At 38.3% G+C, this 26,217-nt stretch overlaps 1 protein-coding gene across 1 annotated transcript in view; it reads right to left on the bottom strand.

Annotated features, from left to right (window-relative positions):
* Positions 1–255: 255 nt before the first annotated feature.
* Positions 256–26,217, bottom strand: part of fgfrl1a (fibroblast growth factor receptor like 1a) — a 182,761-nt gene continuing 156,799 nt past the window's right edge. Inside the window, exons 4-8 of the mRNA XM_061976642.1 lie at positions 20,157–20,222; positions 13,906–14,211; positions 12,374–12,546; positions 12,078–12,258; positions 256–5,604 (exon numbers count right to left, since the gene is read on the bottom strand). Coding sequence (XP_061832626.1) covers positions 5,180–5,604; positions 12,078–12,258; positions 12,374–12,546; positions 13,906–14,211; positions 20,157–20,222 — 1,151 coding nt within the window. The 3' untranslated portion in view covers positions 256–5,179. The remainder of the gene's footprint in view (positions 5,605–12,077; positions 12,259–12,373; positions 12,547–13,905; positions 14,212–20,156; positions 20,223–26,217) is intronic.

Raw genomic sequence — 26,217 nt, 5'->3', positions numbered from 1 at the left:
ATCATCCCGGAGAGGCTGATAAACGACACAAGGTGTTGACGTCTTTGTCTTATCGCAGACGAGATCCTGGCTGGAGAGAGAGAGGGAGGAAGGAAGGAGGACCAGCAGATGTGTGGAGTTCAACCAGGAGGAACGTCTCAAACATTCCCCTTTGGTTTGTCTTGGACGTGGAATAACGAGCGCTGACAGTCTGCAGGAGGTCCTTCAAAATCAATGGGGTTCTTGCTAAGACGTAAGGCAAAGAAGCACACCATCTGCTTCCCACAGATTCCTTTTTAATGGCGACAATAAGGTGATGAATGAAGATGAAACTGTACAAGATTGTCCATACAAGGATTATCTAGGAGGTTTTGTGTACTCTGCCAGCGCGTATAAATACAATATCTTACATTAAAGTAAACTCATGCAGTATAATAATGCCCATAGTCAATAAATTAGGAATAAAATACACTTTCTTTTGGGATGGCTGGTTGGTAAAAACAATTGAATTTAGCAAAGGTGAGTAAGTGCACAGCCGAAGGTCAATTAGCTTTAAAGCAGGGCTGTCCAATTATTTTTACATCTGAAGTGAAAGATGGCAAGCAGAAATGTAACAAAACTATTACATCTTTCATAAAAAAAAACTAAACAAAGCCCCGTTAATTTCTTGCAGTACAATATTTGAGTCAAAATGTTTCTGAACATGCTTCAGTCTTTTGCAGTCCAAGTAAAATGACATGTTCAAAAGTTATATACTGTACGTATTATTAAGGTCGTTAGTCTTAACGGTTCCACATTTTGTTTCCCCGAATTTGTAATAATTATTTAACATTTTTGGGGGTGATTTAATAGGACTTTTAGGGTAATTTTGTTTATTTATAATCTTAATTAAAATTTGGGTTAGTTAACTAAATTTGTTGTGTTTTAAATGTATTGTTAAAAATAATTTAATGGGAATTTTTAATATTTTTTTCTCAAATAATTTATTGGCATTTTTTATTTACTTATATATTTTTTTAAATAATCTAATGAGAGTCTTCAACAACTTTATTGTGATTTTTTTGGTAATTTAATGGCATTTTCTTGTGTAATTTTTAAGCATTGTTTTATTAATTGAACTGAATTTATTTGTAATTTAACTGGAATTTTGGGTAATTGAACTGCATTTTTAGTTAATTAATGGTATTTGTTTTCCTAAATATTTGGGATTTTGAGGTAATTTAATTGCATTTTCTTTAGGAATTTATTGGCTTTTTTTTTTTAATTATTGTTATTTTTAAAGATTATTTGTGAGAATCTTTAACAATTTGATTGCAAATTTTGGGGTATTTTAACAAAACATTTTTGAGTAATCTTATGGTATTTTTTTTTTTTTTTTTAGCAATTTAATGGCTTTCTATAGTAATTAATGGCATTGTTTAGTAATTTAATGACTTTCTTTCGTTATTTAACGCCATTGTTTTATGATTTAATGGATTTTTTGTAATTAATCTGGCATTTTGTTTAAAGAATTTATTGGCATGTTTTAATTAGTTGATCTTTTTAAAAGTAATTTATGAGAATCTTTAACAAATTGATTGTTAATCTTTAGGGCAATTCAACATTTTCTGGAGTATTTTTTTTTGCAATTTAATGACTTTCTATAGTACGGTAATTAATGGCATTGTTTCGTCATTTAATGACTTTCTTTCATTATTTAAACAACATTGTTTTTATGGTTTTATGGATTTTTTGTAATTAATCTGGCATTTTGTTTAAATAATTTATTGGCATTTTTTTAATTATTCATTGTTATTTTTAAAATTAATTCATGAGAATCTTTAACAAATTGATTGTGACTTTTTGGGTAATTTAACAACATTTTCTGGAGTATTTTGTTTGCAATTTAATGACTTTCTTTCGTTATTTAACGACATTGTTTTTATGATTTAATGGATTTTTTTGTAAATAATCTGGAATTTTGGGGTAATTTAATGGCGATTTGTTTAAATAATTTATTGCCATTTTTTAATTATTTGTTATTTTTAAAAGTAATTTATGACAATTAAAAAAAAATTGATTGTGAATTTTTGGGTAATTTAACATTTTCTGGAGTATTTTTTTGCAATTTAATGACTTTCTTTAGTATTTAACGGCATTGTTATAGTATTTTAATGGGTATTTTTTGTAATTGTATTGGAATTTTGGGTCATTTAATGGCATTTGTAGTCAATAGTATCTTTTTTAAAATTATTTTAATGGGAGCTTCAAGGTAATTTGATGGCATTGTCTTTAATTTTTTGGCATTTTAAAATATTTTTTTGAGATTATTTTAAGTAATTTATCTTTTACATGTAAATTGTGCATTTTTGAGTAGTGTAATGGCATTTTGTTTAAAGAATTTATTGGCATTTTTTTTTTAGGTATTGTTATTTTTAAAAGTAATTTATGACAATCTTTAACAAATTGATTGTGAATTTTTGAGTAATTTAACAACATTTTCTGGAGTATTTATTTTGCAATTTAATGACTTTCTTTCGTTATTTAACGACATTGTTTTTATGATTTAATGGATTTTTTTGTAAATAATCTGGAATTTTGGGGTAATTTAATGGCAATTTGTTTAAATAATTTATTGCCATTGTTTAATTATTTAATGTTATTTTTAAAAGTAATTTATGACAATCTTTAAAAAATTGATTGTGAATTTTTGGATAATTTAACAACATTTTCTGGAGTATTTTTTTTGCAATTTAATGACTTTCTTTAGTATTTAATGGCATTGTTATAGTATTTTAATTGGTATTTTTTGTAATTGTATTGGAATTTTGGGTCATTTAATGGCATTTGTAGTCAATAGTATCTTTTTTTAAATTATTTTAATGGGAGCTTCAAGGTAATTTGATGGCATTGTCTTTAATTTATTGGCACTTAAACATTTTTTTTTAAATTATTTTAAGTAATTTATCTTTTACGTGCAATTTAATGACTTTCTTTCGTTATTTAACGACATTGTTTTTATGATTTAATGGATTTTTTGTAAATAATCTGGAATTTTGGGGTAATTTAATGGCAATTTGTTTAAATAATTTGCCATTTTTTAATTATTTATTGTTATTTTTAAAAGTAATTTATGACAATCTTTAAAAAATTGATTGTGAATTTTTGGGTAATTTAACAACATTTTCTGGAGTATTTTTTTGCAATTTAATGACTTTCTTTAGTATTTAACGGCATTGTTATAGTATTTTAATGGGTATTTTTTGTAATTGTATTGGAATTTTGGGTCATTTAATGGCATTTGTAGTCAATAGTATCTTTTTTAAAATTACTTTAATGGGAGTTTCAAGGTAATTTGATGGCATTGTATTTAATTTATTGGCATTTACATTTTTTTATTTTTTATTATTTTAAGTAATTTATCTTTTACGTGCAATTTAATGACTTTCTTTCGTTATTTAACGACATTGTTTTTATGATTTAATGGATTTTTTGTAAATAATCTGGAATTTTGGGGTAATTTAATGGCAATTTGTTTAAATAATTTATTGCCATTTTTTAATTATTCATTGTTATTTTTTAAGGTAATTTATGACAATCTTTAAAAAATTGATTGTGAATTTTTGGGTAATTTAACAACATTTTCTGGAGTATTTTTTTGCAATTTAATGACTTTCTTTAGTATTTAACGGCATTGTTATAGTATTTTAATGGGTATTTTTTGTAATTGTATTGGAATTTTGGGTCATTTAATGGCATTTGTAGTCAATAGTATCTTTTTTAAAATTATTTTAATGGGAGTTTCAAGGTAATTTGATGGCATTGTATTTAATTTATTGGCATTTACATTTTTTTATTTTTTATTATTTTAAGTAATTTATCTTTTACGTGCAATTTAATGACTTTCTTTCGTTATTTAACGACATTGTTTTTATGATTTAATGGATTTTTTGTAAATAATCTGGAATTTTGGGGTAATTTAATGGCAATTTGTTTAAATAATTTATTGCCATTTTTAATTATTCATTGTTATTTTTGAAGGTAATTTATGACAATCTTTAAAAAATTGATTGTGAATTTTTGGGTAATTTAACAACATTTTCTGGAGGGTTTTTTTTGCAATTTATTGACTTTCTTCAGTATTTAATGATATTGTTATAGTATTTTAATGGGTATTTTTTGTAATTCTATTGGAATTTTGGGTCATTTAATGGCATTTGTAGTCAATAGTATCTTTTTTTAAATTATTTTAATGGGAGCTTCAAGTTAATTTGATGGCATTGTCTTTAATTTATTGGCATTTTAAAATCTTTTTTTGAGATTATTTTTAATGGGTATTTTTTGTAATTGTATCGGAATTTTGGGTCATTTAATGGTTAATAGTAATTTTTCTATTAATTTAATGGGAGGTTTGAGGTAGTTTGATGGCATTTTTTTAATGTATTGGCATTTTAAAATACTTTTTTGACATTATTTTAAGTAATTCATATTCTACATATATATCGTGCATTTTGGGGTCGTTTAATGGCATTTAGTAATCACTAAATTACATTTTTAGATTTTTTAAATGGTATTTTTAGTAGAAAAATGAGCAGTATTACTAGTTATTAGTAATTTGATGAAAAGTATGTACCGTGGGCCGCTTGTTGGACAACCCTGTTTTAATGGGTTCAACACAAGTAAACATTTGAAAGCACCTAAGAGTGGAAGTAGCTCTGCAGTTCCTCCAACGGCCAACAGGGGGGTAACCGTTCATCGCCAATATGGCAAAATATGTGTTTTCTTAATCGCTACAAACCGGAGAGAAAGTCCGCTTGTTTTCCTTAAAGCCTTAGTTTGGAGTTTTTGTAATTAAAAAAAAAAGAGGCAAAAATAATGCTGCTATAATACATCTTAACGACCGTACAAATACGAACGATACAATACAAGTACGAAAAAAAGCTTCACAGGTTCATAAAGGAAGATTTGATCGCAGCCACGGCCACAATATTAGGAACACCTGCAGAGCTGGATGGTCATATTCATAGAAAACTCATACAGCTGTGCATGCTAAATGCTACATGCTAAATGCTATATAACCGTGCTGGACGATGCACGAGAAAGGCGAGCTCGAGAAGTCAAACGTTGAACACGACGCCAACGTTCTCAAATAAAAACAACACTTTTGAAAATAAAAATCTTTACATTCTTCACTGGTGCGCCAAAAGTCGGCGTTTGTGCGCTAACACTGGTAGTGGATGTGTTGGTGCTGGTGCACTTTACCGTCCACGTGCGAGTGCGTGTGCGTGTGGACGTCCGTGTAGATTTTAGGGTAGAGTTTGGGGGCGGGGCCGCCGCCGGCCTTGGCGAGCAGCTGCTGCTGCTGGTGGGCCACGTAGTCCTCGTAGGACAGGCGCTCCTTGTCCGCGCCGCCCGGCTGAGCGGGAGGGCACGCTCGCTCCCGGCCCGCCACCGGGAGGCGCTGGGCTGCGGGCGGAGCGGAAGACGCGGGGGGAGACGAGGCGGCGCAGGGGCGTTTGGACCGGCAGAACCAGAGGAGGGCGGTGCCCAGGATGAAGGCCACGCCCGCTGGTATCCCGATGATGACGGGCCAGGGGAGGCTGGGGGACGCCGCTGAAACCACCAAGTTGTTTTGGGGCGTCACATCTGGAAGGAAGACACACTTCTTATTCAACGCAGAGGAATTCATTCATTTGAAAAAGATTTATTCAACCCCAAGTTGTAGAATATTTCAATAAATATAAAACCAATACAATTATTACTTAAAGCCAAAGAGCAGATGAATAAATATATTAATTATATTTTTATTATTGATTAAATGTCTGATGTAAATTTGTCACAACTTTTTTAGTCAGTAAATGTCCTAATTATTTTATAATTTAATGGCATTTTTGATTACTTACTCTGATTTTTTAGTAATTTAATGTCGTTTTTAGTCATTACATGTCATTTATAGGTATTACATATTACATAGCTATTTATTGGATTTTTTAAAAGTCATTTATTGGCATTTTGTATTTCTTAAATGGCATATTTATTAATGTAATGTGATGTTTTAGTAGTTTATTGAATTTTTAGTTATCTAAGGGCAACTTTGTACTTCTAAGTCATTTTTAGTTATTTAAAAGGCATTTTGTTTTAAAATAAATTGCAATTTTCGAAGTGATTTAATGGGACTTTTTGATCATTTAAATGGCATTCCATTGTGATTTAATGCCATTTTTTGAGTAAGTTAATCAAACTTTTTAGTATTTTAAATGGCGTTCGTTATCAATTGAATGCCACTTATAGTTATTTAATATCAATATTTTTGCATTTTAAATAGCATTCTTTAGGAATTTAGTGGCATTTTTGTTTAGTAATTTATTTGCATTTTTAGATATTTCCAAATCAATATTTTTTAAAGTAAATTTATGGTATATTTAGGTATTTAATGGATATATTTGTAATTAAATTTTTTTTTTGTAATTTAATTGCATTTTTTTTGTAATTTGTCATTTTTTAGTTATTTAACGTCAATTTTCTTTTGTAATTTAATGGCATTTTCAGTGATTCAATAACTTTTCTTTTAGTAATTTAATGACATTTTTGAATCATTTAATGGCAATACTTAAGTAATTTCATATAAATTATAATTATTTAATGTAATTCAATTGTATTTTTGTAATTTAAAGGCATTTTAATTATTAAATTAAAATTTTTGTAACTTAATGTTTTTGTTTTGGTAAACATACAACATTTTTTTGTGATTTAATGGTATTTTTTGTAATTTAATGGCAGTTTTATGTAATTTAATGTCTGCCAATTTAATGGCATTTCCCCTGTATTGTAATTAAACCTATTAGTAATTTAAATGGAATTCTTTAGTAATTTAATGGCATATTTTATTTTGTATCTTAATCGCGTTTTAAGATATTTCTAAAGCAATTTAGTAAATAATGGTATTTGTAGGTATTTAATGGATATTTTTGTCATTTAAAATTATTTTTTGTAATTTAATTGCATTGTTTTTGTAATTTATTGGCATTTTCTAGTTATTTAACGTCAATTTTATTTGTAATTTTAAATGGCTTTTTCAGTGATTCAATAACTTTTATTTAGAAATGTGATGGCATTTTTTTTTACTAATTTAATGGCATTTTTAAGTACATTAGCAATTTAATAACATTTTTAGTTATTTAATGTAATTCAATTGTATTTTTGGAATTTAAAGGCATTTTAATTATTAAATTAATTTTTTTTGTAACTTAATGTTTTTGTTTTGGTAAATATACCGCATTTTTTGTAAATGTCATTTACAAAAAATGACATTCATGGCTTTAATGGCTTATTCAGTGATTCAATTACATTATAATTTAATGAAATTTTTGACTAATTTAATGGCATTTTTAAGTACTTTAGTAATTTAATGGCATTTTTAGTTATTTAATGTTAATTTTTCTTAGTAATTGAATGAACTTTTTTAGTAATTTAATGGCATTTTTGAATATATTAATGGAATTTTAAAGTTATTAAATGGCACTCTAGTAATTTAATGGTCCGTCCGTCCGTCCGTCTTCTTCCGGGTCGCGGGGGCAGCAGCCTAAGCAGGGAAGCCCAGACTTTCCTCTCCCCAGCCACTTCGTCCAGCTCTTCAGTAATTTCAAGGCATTTTCTCAGTAAGTTGATAGACATTTTTTGTAATTAAAATACATTATTTAGTACCCAATTGTCCTTTAATAATTTCACTGCATTTTTAGTTATTTACTGTTATTTTTTCTTAGTAATTGAATGAACTTTTTTAGTAATTTAATGAACTTTTTTAGTAATTTAATGGTATTTTGGAATAACTTAATGGCATTTTAAAGTAATTAAATGGCACTCTAGTAATTTAATGGCATTTTCTCAGTTAGTTAATAGAATTTTTTAGTAATTAAAATACATTATTTAGTACCCAATTGTCCTCCTTCTTTAGTAATTTCATGGCATTTTAGTTATTTACTGTTAATTTTTCTTAGTAATTGAATGAACTTTTTTAGTAATTTAATGGTATTTTCGAATATATAAATGGCATTTTAAAGTAATTAAATGGCACTCTAGTAATTTAATGGCATTCTTCAGTAATTTCAAGGCATTTTCTGTTAGTCAATAGAACTTTTTAGTAATTAAAATACATTTAGATTGTCCTTCTTTAGTAATTTAATTGCATTTTTTTCGTATCTTAATTGCATTTTTAGATATTTCCTATGCATTTTTTTAAAAGTAAATAATGGTATTTTTAGGTATTTAATGGATATTTTTGTAAATTAAAAGTATTTTTTGTAATTTAATTGCATTTTTTTTAGTAATTTATTGGCATTTTCTTGTATACGAGCAATGTGTTCATGCAAGCTTGTCCGGGGGCTTGATGCCCCCTGGTAGGGTCTCCCAAGACAAACTGGTCCTAGGTGAGGGATCAGACAAAGAGCAGCTCGAAGACCTCTATGATGAAAACGATTAAGGAACCCAGATTTCCCTTGCCTGGACGCGGGTCACCGGGGCCCCCCTCTGGAGCCAGGCCCGGAGGTGGGGCACGATGGCGAGCGCCTGGTGGCCGGGCCTTTCCCCATGGGGCCCGGCCGGGCACAGCCCGAAGAGGCAACGTGGGTCCCCCCTCCAATGGGCTCACCACCCATAGCAGGGGCCATAGAGGTCGGGTGCGATGTGAGCTGGGCGGAAGCCGAGGGCAGGGCACTTGGCGGTCCGATCCTCAGCTACAGAAGCTAGCTCTTGGGACGTGGAACGTCACCTCGCTGGGGGGGAAGGAGCCTGAGCTAGTGCGCGAGGTGGAGAAGTTCCGACTAGGGCTCTGGAACCAGTTCTCTCGAGAGGGGCTGGACTCTCTTCCACTCTGGCGTTGCCGGCAGTGAGAGGCGACGGGCTGGGGTGGCAATTCTTGTTTCCCCCAGGCTCAGAGCCTGTACGTTGGAGTTCAACCCGGTGGACGAGAGGGTAGCTTCCGTCCGCCTTCGGGTTGGGGAACGGGTCCTGACTGTGGTTTGCGCTTACGCGCCAAGCCGCAGCTCAGAGTACCCACCCTTTTTGGATTCACTAGAGGGAGTACTTGAGAGTGCTCCCCCGGGTGATTCCCTCGTTCTACTGGGGGACTTCAATGCTCATGTTGGCAGCGACAGTGAAACCTGGAGAGGTGTGATTGGGAAGAATGGCTGCCCGGATCTGAACCCGAGCGGTGTTTTGTTATTGGACTTTTGTGCCCGTCACAGATTGTCCATAACGAACACCATGTTCAAACATAAGGGTGTCCATATGTGCACTTGGCACCAGGACACCCTAGGCCGCAGTTCCATGATCGACTTTGTAGTTGTGTCATCGGATTTGCGGCCTCATGTTTTGGACACTCGGGTGAAGAGAGGGGCGGAGCTTTCTACCGATCACCACCTGGTGGTGAGTTGGCTGCGATGGTGGGGGAGGATGCCGGACAGACCTGGCAGGCCCAAACGCATTGTGAGGGTTTGCTGGGAACGTCTGGCAGAGTCTCCTGTCAGAGAGAGTTTCAATTCCCACCTCCGGAAGAACTTTGAACATGTCACGAGGGAGGTGCTGGACATTGAGTCCGAATGGACCATGTTCCGCGCCTCTATTGTCGAGGCGGCTGATTGGAGCTGTGGCCGCAAGGTAGTTGGTGCTTGTCGTGGCGGTAATCCTAGAACCCGTTGGTGGACACCGGCGGTGAGGGATGCCGTCAAGCTGAAGAAGGAGTCCTATCGGGTTCTTTTGGCTCATAGGACTCCTGAGGCAGCGGACAGGTACCGACAGGCCAAGCGGTGTGCGGCTTCAGCGGTCGCAGAGGCAAAAACTCGGACATGGGAGGAGTTCGGTGAGGCCATGGAAAACGACTTCCGGACGGCTTCGAAGCAATTCTGGACCACCATCCGCCGCCTCAGGAAGGGGAAGCAGTGCACTATCAACACCGTGTATGGCGAGGATGGTGTTCTGCTGACCTCGACTGCGGATGTTGTGGATGGGTGGAGGGAATACTTCGAAGACCTCCTCAATCCCACCAACACGTCTTCCTATGAGGAAACAGTGCCTGGGGAGTCTGTGGTGGGCTCTCCTATTTCTGGGGCTGAGGTTGCTGAGGTAGTTAAAAAGCTCCTCGGTGGCAAGGCCCCGGGGGTAGATGAGATCCGCCCGGAGTTCCTTAAGGCTCTGGATGCTGTGGGGCTGTCTTGGTTGACAAGACTCTGCAGCATCGCGTGGACATCGGGGGCGGTACCACTGGATTGGCAGACCGGGGTGGTGGTTCCTCTCTTTAAAAAGGGGAACCGGAGGGTGTGTTCTAACTATCGTGGGATCACACTCCTCAGCCTTCCCGGTAAGGTCTATTCAGGTGTACTGGAGAGGAGGCTACGCCGGATAGTCGAACCTCGGATTCAGGAGGAACAGTGTGGTTTTCGTCCTGGTCGTGGAACTGTGGACCTGCTCTATACTCTCGGCAGGGTCCTTGAGGGTGCATGGGAGTTTGCCCAACCAGTCTACATGTGTTTTGTGGACTTGGAGAAAGCATTCGACCGTGTCCCTCGGGAAGTCCTGTGGGGAGTGCTCAGAGAGTATGGGGTATCGGACTGTCTGATTGTGGCAGTCCGCTCCCTGTATGATCAGTGCCAGAGCTTGGTCCGCATTGCCGGTAGTAAGTCGGACACGTTTCCAGTGAGGGTTGGACTCCGCCAAGGCTGCCCTTTGTCACCGATTCTGTTCATAACCTTTATGGACAGAATTTCTAGGCGCAGTCAAGGCGTTGAGGGGATCTGGTTTGGTGGCTGCAGGATTAGGTCTCTGCTTTTTGCAGATGATGTGGTCCTGATGGCTTCATCTGGCCAGGATCTTCAGCTCTCACTGGATCGGTTCGCAGCTGAGTGTGAAGCGACTGGGATGAAAATCAGCACCTCCAAGTCCGAGTCCATGGTTCTCGCCCGAAAAAGGGTGGAGTGCCATCTCCGGGTTGGGGAGGAGATCTTGCCCCAAGTGGAGGAGTTCAAGTACCTCGGAGTCTTGTTCACGAGTGAGGGAAGAGTGAATCGTGAGATCGACAGGCGGATCGGTGCGGCGTCTTCAGTAATGCGGACGCTGTATCGGTCCGTTGTGGTGAAGAAGGAGCTGAGCCGGAAGGCAAAGCTCTCAATTTACCGGTCGATCTACGTTCCCATCCTCACCTATGGTCATGAGCTTTGGGTTATGACCGAAAGGACAAGATCACGGGTACAAGCGGCCGAAATGAGTTTCCTCCGCCGGGTGGCGGGGCTCTCCCTTAGAGATAGGGTGAGAAGCTCTGCCATCCGGAGGGAGCTCAAAGTAAAGCCGCTGCTCCTCCACATCGAGAGGAGCCAGATGAGGTGGTTCGGGCATCTGGTCAGGATGCCACCCGAACGCCTCCCTAGGGAGGTGTTTAGGGCACGTCTGACCGGTAGGAGGCCGCGAGGAAGACCCAGGACACGTTGGGAAGACTATGTCTCCCGGCTGGCCTGGGAACGCCTCGGGGTCCCACAGGAAGAGCTGGACGAAGTGGCTGGGGAGAGGGAAGTCTGGGCTTCCCTGCTTAGGCTGCTGCCCCCGCGACCCGACCTCGGATAAGCGGAAGAAGATGGATGGATGGATGGATGGATGGATTTTTTAGTTATTTAAGGTAAATGTTCTTTCGTAATTTAATGGCTTTTTCAGTGATTCAATTACTTTTTTTATTTATCTAATTACATTTTTGACTAATTTAATGGCATTGTTAAGTACTTTAGTAATATAATGGCATTTTTAGTTATTTAATGTATTTTTTTCTTAGTAATTGAAGGAACGTTTTTTTTTAGTAATTTATTGGTATTTTGGAATAATTTAATGGCATTTTAAAGTAATTAAATGACACTCTAGTAATTTAATGGCATTCTTCAGTAATTTCATGGCATTTTCTCAGTTAGTTAATAAAACTTTTTAGTAATTAAAAGACATTATTTAGATTGTCCTTCTTTAGTAACTTCATGGCATTTTCTCAGTTAGTTAATAGAACTTTTTGGTAATTAAAAGACATTATTTAGATTGTCCTTCTTTAGTAATTTCATGGCATTTTCTTCAGCGACAGGTGTGTGCAGCACCTGGCGTGACGGTGAGGTAGGCGCTCCTGAAGCTGTAGCCCATGGTGTTGGCGCCCAGACAGATGTACATGCCGGCGTCCTCCTTCTTGGCTCGCGTTATCAGCAGCTTGTTGAGATAAGATCCGTCGGGTCGGGACCAGACCTCCCCAGTGGGCAGAACCACAAAGTGATGGTCCCCCACCTGGATGACAAGCACTCATGAACGACACACTCATCCTCCCATTGCTCAGCTGGTTCTTAAAGTGCCAACCCGGCGGCGCTACCGGTTCTGGTTCTGGTGACGACCCAGTATGTACCTCGATGGTGGAGTTGAACTTGCCCTCGTCTCCGGCTTCCACTCTCTTCAGCCACTGGATGACGGGCTTGACGTCACTGCGCACTTTGCACTGCAGTGAGGTGGTTCCTCCGTAGTCCACGGTGGTGTTGACCGGGTGGGTGCCCGTCAGGATGGGTTTGGAGTTGGTGCGCTCTGTGGACGCACACACGCTCCAATCAACACGGCAGCACAAGTGAGAAGAAAGCACGGTGGTGGTTGCGTCATGGTCGGGGGCTGCACGAGTGCTGCAGAGCGGCGGTTCATTGAGAGGGCAAAGGGAATTCCAACACGTATTGTGACATTATAAGGCAGCATTTGGTCAATAATGACTCCTTTTCACTGGATCTCAAAGGAAAAGTTCAACATTTGCCCTTAATGAACCACAGCTCCCTCAGTGCTCACAACACTCGTGCAGCCTTGAAGCGTGACGTCACCGCCACCATGCTTGATTGTAGGCAAGACACAAATACTCACTTGTTGTCAGTTAGATAGACAAGAATGGAGGTTGACCTTTTTTCAGTGCTGCAGCTATACAAGCTGTACACTGACTACTCTAAAGTATATCCAAGTTTACTTTTTATTATATATATATATATATATATATATATATTATGATCATCATAATATAATATGTTAATATGTGTATATACATCTAATTATACATACTGTATATATTTATAATTATATATATATATATACACACGACATATATATTTACATATAAATATTTATTACAATAAATATAAATATCATATATAAAACAAATATTTACATAAGCATAAATTTAAATACATATATATACGGAATTATTATGAAATAATAATTATAATAATAAATATATATATATATATATATATATATATATATATATATATATATAATACATATATAAATATAATTATACATTACATATACTGTGTATATTTATATACATATTTCCATATATTACACACACGCACATACACACACACACATATATAATCATAATATAATAATTATAACAATAATAATTGAAATATATAATACCATATGTAAATAAGTATATACATATAATTATACATATTGTATATATTTATAATTGTATACAAAAAATATATATAAATATATATTAGATATACTGTATATATTTATACATAAAACACATATTTACATAAATCTATAATATATATTTATACACATATTTACATATATTACATACATATATACACAATTAGTATGACAACATAACTATAATAATAATTACAATATATAATTAATACTTTACTACGTGTATAGTTATAATTATACATACTGTATATATTCAAAATTACATATATATGTCAATATAAATATAATTATATTTTATATACACTGTACATATATATATCACACACACACAAACACATATTAAAAAAAAAAAGTATATATATATATATATATATATATATATATATATATATATATATATATATATATATATATATATATATATATAAATATATATATATATATTTATGATGGCGGACAACTCACGTATGACTTCTACTTTGTAGGTGGCGTTGATGTGGCCCGCCGGGTTGGTCACGTGACACGTGTATTTGCCGCTATGCTCCGGCGCCAGGCTCCTCAGACTCAGAGTCCACTTCTTCTTCCCGCCCGCCTCCTCGCCTTCGCCAGCGCCGCCTCCCTCGCCCCCCGCCAGCGGCCGGCCGTCCTTCAGCCACACGATGTCGGGCCGAGGGTTGCCGCTGGCGGCGCACTTGAGGCGCACGGAGCTGCCCACCGGCCGAGCGATGACGCGCTTCCTCATCTTGGCGGGCTGCGTGAAACGAGGCCGCACTGCGAGCCAACAGAACAGAAATGCTGACATCAGCTACCTTGGCTTGTCTTTTACACCTCCATTCAAAATCAATAGTGTACAGTACACACAATGTTGCATGTGTTATTGTTCTGAAAAGTACACCACATGGTGGCGCTTTTACCGGTCCTCATAAGTTAGATTGACTTGAAATTTCTCAAACATCTCAATCACAGGTGATTGCCACTTGTATTGCCACTTGTATTTCAACGTTAGGTTTGAGTTGCTTAACGTCAGGACCTAATTCAACAAGTTCTCAACAACATTGTCTTGTGCCTGCTGGGTAATTTAGTCTCCAAAAAAGAATGGTAATGATATCGTTTATCGGCAATAATTTGTAGGTCAATATATCGTCCAGCAAAATTTGTTATCGGCCCAGGTCTAACCTGCAACTTACCGTATTTTTCGGACTATAAGGCGCAACTAAAATATTATTTTTTCATCAAAACTCGACAGTGCGCATTATAAACCGGTGCGCCTAATGTACGGAATAAGTTTGGTTGTGCTTACCCACCTCGAAGCAATTTTATTTGGTACATGGTGTAATGATAAGTGTGACCAGTAGATGGCAGTCAAACATCAGAGATACGTGGAGGCTACACCGTTTGATGTACCTCAACATACAAGTATTATTATGGTGTGTGTATAAGGTATGACATTATCTGGCGTTTTGTTTCGCAATATTATGCAAAAGCAACTTTTCTTACATTCTGGTACCTGCTGATCTGTATTTGGGATCTGCATAAATCCTGAAAAATTGCATGGGTCCGCATTTGTAGTCCGTAAGCTTCTTCTTTTTCTCTATCTTCTTGTTATGGTACATTCATCCTCCGCTGTTGCCATTTCTAATATAAAGTAGTGTAAAGTTCTTACTTATATCTGTCAGTAGACTCGCCATGAAAGCACTAAAACATACCGGTGTAGTGAGTTTATATTATTCAACCAAGGAACTTTAGTTATTAGTTTTTCACGGGACACATTTCTGTGTGGTTGTTTCCGGATGAGGAGATGCTGCTCCGTTATTGATTGAAGTAAAGTCTGAATGTCATTAAAACAGTTAGCTCCATCTTTTGACACTTCTTTCACTCCCGTCCTTGCACGCTACACCGCTACAACAAAGATGACGGGGAGAAGACGCTGCCGAAGGTGAGCCACGTAAATAAGTAGTTTTGAGCTCTTCCATAGAAAGTCTTCTGACAGATAAGTTAGATATATGCTACTTTGTATTAGAAATGGCAATAGTGGAGATTGCATGTGCATGTATGAGCCAGTCTGCCACACGACAAGAGGATAGCGAAAAATGAGCTTTTTGACTACAGCGTCGGACTACAATGGCGGACTCGCGCAAAGCACTTTTGGGTAAATGTTTTACCATATATGGATATATTTGCTGATGTCACCAATGGGGAAACAACATCACAAATTGGGCAAACATGCAGGAATTATGAAGGAAGGCAAGATTGTTTTAGAAATGTCGGGGAGACAAAGATGACAGAGAGAAGACGCTGCATAAAGGTGAACCACGTAAATAAGACCGCCCACAAAACGGCGCATCCGGAAGAGACTGTCAGAAAGCGGCTTGAAGATGATCTGTAAAACATCACATTTTGACCAAAGAACCACCATTACATGTTATGTAGACCACAAGGAAGGCTTTCACATTTAGAAAAAATAATAATAATATGACTCCTTTAATGCGCCCAATAATCCGGTGCGTCTTATATATGAAAAAATATCGAATATAGACCATTCATCGGCAGTGCGCCTTAATATCCGGTGCGCCTTATATATGAAAAAAGATCAAAAATAGACCATTTGTCGGCAGTGCACCTTATAATCCGGTGCGCTTTATATATGAAAAACGGTCAAAAATAGACCATTCGTCGGCAGTGCGCTTTATAATCCGGTGCGCCTTATATATGAAAAACGATCAAAAATAGAGGTGGGGTGTGGTCTCTCGCTGGCTTGGGGTCTGGCTGTCCCCTGCTTTTCTCGTGCCCTGTCATCTGCCGGGTGCGTCTGTCTGCGGCCTGCTGCTGGCCCTTGTGGGCGGTACGGTGGGCCGGGCTCTGGGGTTCCTGTCGCTGGCCGACTTGGCTGCGTGGGGGCGGTGGTCCCTGGTTCCCTGGGCCCCACGCCTCCTGTTTGTGGGTTGGGCTCTCGGGGGTGATGGGGCCGTGCTCTGGCTCCCACGCACTCTGGGAGTCGAATGTATTGTACATGCAAATTCACATATGCTCACATACGTACATAGGTACCTACGCTCCCACATGCATACACAAATACAGTACATATTTACCTACCTAAAGTTCGTACATCCACACGCACATTCAATATACAAACATACACATACACATACTGTACATATACATTCACTGTACAAACACATATACACATTCTGTACATATACATTCATTGTACAAACACATATACACATTCTGTACATATACAAGTACATATGCATACTTACACTCATGCACATAATCACGTTTCATCAAACATATATTAACGTTGTTGCCCTAGGGTAAACTGGGTGTAACACATGGCACACTGACAAAGCTTAAACTATTGTGACTATAACAATCTACAAGGTTAATGTAGGTTGCTTCTCTTTCTCCCCCTCCATTTTTCTGCATTCTTTCGTATCTCAAGTTATCATTACGTATATGTATTGTTGCATTTAAACAACTGTATTGTTGATAATAAAGGTAAATTATTGGTATTGTTCATTATCAATAGCGCTATTTCTATTGGTATTTGTATTGATCCATTTGTAGTGTAATAATGCTCATTGTCATTTCTGTATTATTTTTTATTTTTCGCTAACTGCTTATTTGCTATTACTTTTACCATCATATTTGTACATGTCGTATTTGCTGATGTTGCTCTATTGTTGTTGTTGTTGTTGTTTGCTGTTGTTGTTTTTGTCTCTCTGTCTAATCCCCCTCTTGTCCCCACAATTTCCCCCTCTGTCTTCTTTTTTTTTTCTCTTTCTATCCCCTCCTGCTCCGGCCCGGCTGCACTAAATGATAATATAAATACATTTAATAAAGTCAAATACAAATAAGGCAACAAGAGAAGTATCCTACACTTCTCTTTTGTAAAGTAAATCTGAACAGCCGACATGGGCATCTACATCAACTATATGATTTGCCTGAGAAGCTGGACAGGACACAAAACAAAAAAAACAACAAAAAAATAAAAAATAAAAAATAGACCATTCGTCGGCAGTGCGCCTTATAATCCGGTGCGCCTTATATATGAAAACCCATCAAAAATAGACCATTCACCGGCAGTGCGTCCTATAATCCGGTGATCTTTATATATGAAAAACGATCAAAAACAGACCATTCATCTGCAGTGCGTTTTATAATCTGGTGCGCTTTATACATGAAAAACGATCAAAAATAGACCATTCATCGGCAGTGCGCTTTATAATCCGGTGCGCTTTATATATGAAAACCGATCAAAAATAGACCATTCATCGGCAGTGCGCCTTATAATCTGGTGCACTTTATAAATGAAAAACGATCAAAAATAGACCATTCATCTGCAGTGCGCCTTATAATCCGGTGCGCTTTATATATGAAAAACGATCAAAAATAGACCATTGATCGGCAGTGCGCTTTATAATCCGGTGCGTTTTATATATGAACGATTACAAATAGACCATTCATCGTCAGTGCGCTTTATAATCCGGTGCGTTTTATGTATGAAAAAAGATTAAAAAAGAGACCATTCATCGCCAGTGCGCCTTATAATCCGGTGCGCCTTATATATGAAAAACGATCACAAATAGACCATTCGCCGGCAGTGCGCTTTATAATCTGGTGCGCCTTACATATGAAAAACGATCTAAAATAGACCATTCAACGGCAGTGTGCATTATAATCCAGTGCGCTTTATATATGAAAAAAGATCAAAAATAGACCATTCATCGGCAGTGCGCTTTATAATCCGGTGCGCCTAATATATGAAAACCGATCAAAAATAGGCCATTCATCGGCAGTGCGCCTTAAAATCCAATGATCAAAAATAGACCATTCATCTGCAGTGCGTTTTATAATCCTGTGCGCTTTATATATGAAAAACGATCAAAAATAGACCCTTCATCGGGAGTGCGCTTTATATTCCGGTGCGCCTTATATATGAACCATTACAAATAGACCATTCGCAGGCAGTGCGCTTTATAATCTGGTGCGCCTTATATATGAAAACTGATCAAAAATAGACCATTCATCGGCAGTGCGCCTTATAATCCAATGATCAAAAATAGACCATTCATCTGCAGTGCGTTTTATAATCCGGTGTGCTTTATATATGAAAAACGATCAAAAATAGACCATTCATCGGCAGTGCGCTTTATTTCCTGTGCGCCTTATATATGAACGATTACAAATAGACCATTCATGGTCAGTGCGCCTTATAATCCGGTGCGCCTTATATATGAAAAACAATCACAAATAGACCATTTGTCGGCAGTGCGCTTTATAATCTGGTGCGCTTTATATATGAAAAACGATCAAAAATAGACCATTCAACGGCAGTGTGCATTATAATCCAGTGCGCCTTATTTATGAAAAAAGATCAAAAATAGACCATTCACCGGCAGTGCGCTTTATAATCCGGTGCGCCTTATATATGAAAACCGATCAAAAATAGGCCATTCATCGGCAGTGCGCCTTATATATGAAAAACGCTCAAAAACAGACCATTCATCAGCAGTGCGCCTTATATATGAAAAACGCTCAAAAACCGACCATTCAACGGCAGTGCGCCTTATAATCCGGTTCGCCTTATATATGAAAACCGATCAAAAATAGACCATTCGTCGGCAGTGCGCTTTATAATCTGGTGCGCCCTATGGTCCGGAAAATACGGTAACTTAAAGCCTAACAATAACTTATCTCAAAACACTCAAATTGAGGAGTAATTTGAAGGTGGTCGCCTCAGTTGAAGAAGAAGAAGAAGAAGTCTGGGCTGCACACGCGTGTTATCGCAGCGCCGGGTAAACAAGCAGTGGAAAAGAGTTATGTGACACCTTCTTATAAATGTCTCTCCACTGGGCGAGATCGCCCCGACAAAACATTCCCGGAAGGCTTTCAAGTCTCGCCTTTTGTCCCTCGCGCCTCGCAGAGACGCTACGGGAGCGCAGCCGCTCCGAATAAGACGTTGACCAGAGGAGGAGTTTTGCTTGTTTGGACAGCGCGGCGCAGATAAATTCTACGGGGGAAAACACGCAGGCGGAAAAAAAAAAGAAAAAAAAAAGAGCAGATTTATGTTGTTTAGCATGAATGGAAGCAAAGGGGAGGTGAGCAAGGAGCAGATGGAGAGGGAGGTTCACAGAGGGGTCGGAAGAAAAAGCTGCTGAGAAAGTGATGAAGAAGAGGAGGGAAAATGGTGCAAAAAGAGAATGTGAGACATCTTATGTCTCACAAGTGGCACCCACACCTGCGACCCCATAAGAGGCATGCTTGGATGAGTTTGGGGGGTGGGGAAGAGCCTCAATGACCTCTGACCTCACCGAAGGATTAACCTCTTAAGGCCCAAGCTGTTTGTTTACATTATTTTTTTTAATTTCTCTTTGCTATTTGGGCTTATTGGACCCTAATTAGAATAAAAACTAAGAATCATCTTTTGATATGATGTACTTAGTCCATAAGTACACAAACGTGTACATCATGTGTAGTGACATGCTAATTTTTAGTTTTACACTTTTTCCCCCAAATTCCATTGTATGTTATACTCTTCTGACACCACCAGATGGCAATGTAAGTGTCCACATAAGTGGCCATAATTCAGTAGTGTACACAATTTTGGACGTAAGAGCTAAAAGGTGTTGTCCACGCATGTGGCCACGAAGCCTTTAGAGGTTTTAAAGCAGCATTCAAAAAGGTCAGTGCAATCAAGTGTCGTTTTGAATTACCGAGCTTCAGGGAAAGTTCTGGAGCGTGTTCCGATCCACTGCCTGCTGCTCTGGAACCCGAATCATCTGGATGGAAGAACACAGGAAGAAGAGACACGTAAGTCACCAGTGGTGTGGCGTCAGGCAGGGCCAGCAAAGCCTTCTCTGCTGGCCTAACATAGCCAGAAATCATGATCATAATCAAGTAGGGCTGGGCGATATACGGAATATACTCGATATATCGCGGGTTTGTCTCTGCGCGATATAGAAAATGACTATATCGTGATATTCGAGTATACGTTCTCACGCAGTTGCTTTTAGCTGCGGGCATTACACTACAGGCTCTTTTCACTCTTTCTCACAGAGACATAAAACAAGCGCACCTTCTTACATACGTCACATACTGTCGCGCGTGCAACGTCATACGCCCTCGCCCAGCAGAGAGGTGGCGGCATGGGTAACGTTAGCAGTGGCAGGTGGTGCAAGCGGAGCGAGTGGTAATACGAGAGAGAGAAAGTGCAAACTGTTAACAAATGAAGGAAGAATTAATTCCCAAGAAAAACAGCAGGGGGGTCCATCGTCTGGCGGTGGTTTGGCTTCAAGCGGGAAGATGTTGAACAGACAACCGTAATATAGTAGTAGCAGCACTGCTAGTTTGTAGCATCATTTAAAAATTCACCCACTAGAAAATAAGGAGTGATTGGAAATCTGCATGTCAACATCTCCGTTTGGTGCCACACCCAACGTCTTCCATTTCCACATCAACACCGTATGACAAAAATACTCAACAGAAGGAGATAACGTCCGCAGCATACTTGCCAACCCTCCCGAATTTTACGGGAGACTCCCGAATTTCAGTGCCTCTCCCAAAAATCGCCCGGGACAACCATTCTCCCGAATTTCTCCCGATTTCCAGCCGGACTTAAGGCGGACCTGAGTGAGGACAGCCTGTCGTCACGTTCGCTTGGCCAACCAAAAAGTAACCACAGAACACTATACCGTACTGTGTTCTGTGGTTACTTTTTAGTTGGCCAACGGTTTACGTTGATTTGCGCACCCTGACGGCAAGTGTGGGAGTCAGTTCTGAAGTATGAAGTAAAGAGACGTAACATCGTCACCTCGCCTGGTTATTGACTCCAACCCAGAATATTACACTGCCCATAACTATGCTCCATTGCACCACCATTGCACTTTCAAATACAACAATGCACTAATACACCCCCATACCATCACAGATGCTGGCTTTTCAACTTTACGCCTATAACAATCCGGATGATTCTTTTCTTCTTTGGTCCGGAGGACACGACGTTCACAGTTTCCAAAAACAATTTGAAATGTGGACTCGTCAGACCACAGAACACTTTTCCACTTTGTATCAGTCCATCTTAGATGAGCTCAGGCCCAGCGAAGCCGACGGCGTTTCTGGGTGTTGTTGATAAACGTTTTTTGCCTTGCATAGGAGAGTTTTAACTTGCACTTACAGATGTAGCGACCAACTGCAGTTACTGACAGTGGTTTTCTGAAGTGTTCCTGAGCCCTTGTGGTGATATCCTTTACACACTGATGTCGCTTGTTGATGCAGTACAGCCTGAGGGATCGAAGGTCACGGGCTTAGCTGCTTACGTGCAGTGATTTCTCCAGATTCTCTGAACCCTTTGATGATATTGCGGACCGGAGATGGTGAAATCCCTAAATTCCTTGCAATAGCTGGTTGGGTTTTTCTTAAACTGTTCAACATTTTGCTCACGCATTTGTTGACAAAGTGGTGACCCTCGCCCCATCCTTGTTTGTGAAAGACTGAGCATTTCATGGAATCTACTTTTATACCCAATCATGGCACCCACCTGTTCCCAATTAGCCTGCACACCTGTGGGATGTTCCAAATAAGTGTTTGATGAGCATGCCTCAACTTTATCAGTATTTATTGCCACCTTTCCCAACGTCTTTGTCACGTGTTGCTGGCATCAAATTCTAAAGTTAATGATTATTTGCAAAAAAAAAAATGTTTATCAGTTTGAACATCAAATATGTTGTCTTTGTAGCATATTCAACTGAATATGGGTTGAAAATGATTTGCAAATCATTGTATTCCGTTTATATTTACATCTAACACAATTTCCCAACTCATATGGAAACGGGGTTTGTATATATATATATATATATATATATAAATAAAATAAAAAATACTTGACTTTCAGTCTATAAATATACTCCCCCCCTTAACCCCGCCTCCCGGCCCCGCCTACCTCAACCCCCCCCCCAAATCTCCCGAATTTGGAGGGCTCATGGTTGGCAAGTACGGTCCGCAGTAACCTACCACATTTGATGATTTGATTTCCTGTTATGCAGCTCATTTTTATTTGACAGTTATTGAAATATCTTGTGTGACATCATGCACAAAAGTGCGAATCTGGCAACAAATGAAGGAAGAAGAATGAATTCCCAAGAAAAACAGCACGGAGGGTTCCATCGTCTGGCGGTGGTTTGGCTTCAAGCGGGAAGATGTCGAACAGACAACCGTAATATGTCATATTCGTTTCTGTCTTGCCTCAGGTGAGGGCGGTAGATCGGCCTCAGTCTATAAAAAACATTACATCATCACACCCAAGACACCACCCCACACCTTCACCACCGCTTTCCCCGCCGTTTTACCTTTTTCCCATCTTTTACGGGGCGCCTTAAAATGGCGACCCATCAGCGTTCCTGTTCTGTTGTCATGTCTGTGTGATCAGGTTTTATTTTTGGACTTTTTGTGCACTTTTGTTTTGTTTTGTCACCATAGTTACCCATTAGTTTCACCTGTCATGTCACGCACCTGTTTTGAGTCACGCACCTGTTGTTAATCATGTCCATAGTATTTAAGTTCATTCATTTTCTGTTGTTCATCCTGACGACCCCACACCACATTTATGCTCTGTCCATTTTTTCATGTCCATGTTCACGCTGCTCCTTTTTTGTCCATGCCAAGTAAGTTTTCTTTATTCAAGCCATAGTTTGCAAGTTTTGTTTAATTGTTCATAGTTTATTCTCCGCCACTCTGCGCGCCTTTTGTTTGATCCTTTTTTTTGTATTTATAGTTAATAAATAAATCATGTACCTTAATTCCCGTCTCGCCCGTGCCAACTTTCCGTTGCATCCTGGAAAAGCACACACCCCGGACCAAGTCATGACATCTGTAAACCTGTACACTGTTTGTTTTGTCTAATCTTGAACGGGTTTGTGCTGAAAACAAAGTTTCGTTGTACTTGTGCAATGACAATAAAGACCGATCTGTATCTGAATCTGAATGATTTGGTAGGCATTCCTGTCTATAAAACAGGTGTCAAAGTCAAGGCCTGGGGGCCAGACTTGGTCCTCCACATTGTTTTATGCGGGCCATGTAAGCTTGGAAATAACGTGTGTCAATAAAGCTGTCACGAAGTGTTGGTGATGAACCCCAAGATGCAGAGACGGCAGGCTCAGTGCAGGAAAACATAATTTAAAGTCCAAAATAAAGGTAAAACACAAACCAGGAACTAGGAGGCAGGAAACGAGGAACTAGAAGACAGCTCACAGCATACAGCTATCCGGATTCAGCATACAGGTAGTAGCTACAGCTACAACGACAATACTCCAGGAGGGCAAGGCAGGTCTAAATAGCAGCCGGCTGATTGACACCAGGTGTGGCCAGGTGCCAATCAGCCACAGCTGAGGGGAAACAGCGCTCAGGGAGACAAGCAGGAAACGGAACCAAAATAAGAGCTCTGACAGGAAATAAAAACAAACACAACTAAACTGTGAGTGACAAACCCGACAAAAGCATTTGTTCTTTTCCAATTTTGACATTAAAAAATTGCATGTACTGTATATATTTTCAAATGGAATATTATCTCACATAGCAACATATATTCCAAGCATTTTAATTTAGTTAAAAAAATAAATTAAAAAAATCCTAAATATCTGCTTGTCACCCTGACTTATGATTTCATAGCAAGTGTAAAGAAAAATTGTAATAATCAAAAGCATAGGCAATTGTGTAATAATACCCTGAGGCCATTATACATTAGGGCAGGTGTCGGCAACCCAAAATGTTGAAAGAGCAATATTGGACCAAAAATACAAAAAATAAACTCTGTCTGGAGCCGCAAAAAATGTAAAACCTTATATAAGTGTTATAAAGAAGGCAACACATGATGTAAGTGTCTATATTAGCTATAATAGCCTACTATCAAAATGATGCAAGGCTGATGCAAATCTTCGTCGATAGAAATGTTGAAATGTAATATTTGTTCTACACATTTTTACAACATTGGAAAAGATTAGTAAAACGGAGGCTTTTCGGAAGGTGAGAAAACTCCTGGAAATTACTGGCTTAGAATGACCAAAGGTATAGATGTGTGTGTCCAAGTTGAAGGAAACTACAAATAAAATGAGCTCAAATATACCTCAAATACGAAGCATAATGATGCATTGTGTACGTACAGCATAAATAGCATGTTAGCATCGATTAGCTTAAATATGTCTGATTAGCACTCCACACAAGTCAATAACATCCACAAAGCTCACCTTTGTGGATTCACGCACAGCATAAAACGTTTGGTGGACAAAATGAGACAAAGGAGTGGCATAAAACACGTCTTTCTGTGGCAGGATCAAGGAAAGTTGTACGTGTAAACAAACTACGGTGCGTTCAAGGACTTCCGAAATTAGGACAAAATGGCGCGCGCCAAATACTGTCATCTGTGAAGCGTATTTAATATAAACAGTGGGATTTTTAACAATTAGGAACGTTTGTCATGTTTGTCCTCCTACAGAAACTATATTAAAACCAAAAATACATTTTCTTCCTCATATTTTTCCATTTTCATGTATTTTTGAAAAAGCTCCATGGAGCCACTAGGGCGGCGCTAAAGAGCCGCTTGTGGCTCGAAAGCCGCGCGTTGCGGGCCCCCACATTAGGGCATCAACTCATGTGATTAATTACAAAACATCAGCGCATTAATCATGTAAAAACACAGATTCATCAAGTCATTTTTTTGTGTGCACACGCTCCTTTACGGTGAAATACTGTAAATTGAAAAACACTTATTTTAAATTTTACCGTAAATAAAACACTTATTTTATTTACGGTAAAATTCTGGCGTCTGAACTGGGATTTTGTTTTATTACCGTAATATCTATGGTAATTTTTTTTATTTTTTACAACGCATTAAAAAATTATACCATTATTTTTACAGTACAATTCTGGCAACTTAGCTGCCAATATTTCACCGTATAGTCTACCAACTGTTTTTTTTTACCGTGTAAAAATACAGTTTGAAACAAATAAATGGCGTGCTTTTAAGTAAAACATTAAAAAGTGTTCCTGTATGACAGTCGGACTATAAAATGTAATTTGTGTCCAAATATTGAGGTCTTTTTAAAGTTAATTAAAATGTTGTAATTTAATGCAATAAATCATAATATAAAAATGTGTTCGATAATCTAATAAAACATGTAGATGTTTGACAACACTAATTGTTACTCATATATTATATTCACTGTTGCAAGCGGCCATAACTGCGATATTGTGTGAGTGTGAGTGTGTGAGTGAATTATATTTATATAGCGCTTTTCTCAAGTGACTCAAAGCGCTTTTACATAGTGAAACCCAATATCTAAGTTACATTTAAACCAGTGTGGGTGGCACTGGGAGCAGGTGGGTAAAGTGTCTTGCCCAAGGACACAACGGCAGTGACTAGGATGGCGGAAGCGGTTATTGAACCTGGAACCCTCAAGTTGCTGGCACGGCCACTCTACCAACCGAGCTATACCGCCCTCAATGAAAACAAGTTTGACGCCCCTGATCTATAATGACAAAGATTTATGCCATTTGAATAAAATGATGGTACTGGAATCGAACACATGGATGATAAATAGGAAAGCAGGCATGCTGTTGGTGGATCATCGGTTGTTTCATCTGACATCACATGGACAAAGATTAAGACCTTCTGGAGGAAAGTTCTGTGGTCAGATGAAACAAAAATGGAGCTGTTTGGCCACAATACCCAGCAATATGTCTGGAGGAGAAAAGGCGAGACCTTTAATCCCAGGAACACCATGC

This window comes from Nerophis lumbriciformis, linkage group LG16 (genome assembly GCF_033978685.3).
Source record: "Nerophis lumbriciformis linkage group LG16, RoL_Nlum_v2.1, whole genome shotgun sequence".
Lineage (NCBI taxonomy): Eukaryota > Metazoa > Chordata > Actinopteri > Syngnathiformes > Syngnathidae > Nerophis > Nerophis lumbriciformis.
The sequence above is the reverse complement of the archived record's forward strand: the minus strand, read 5'-3'. Positions and strand labels throughout refer to the sequence as shown.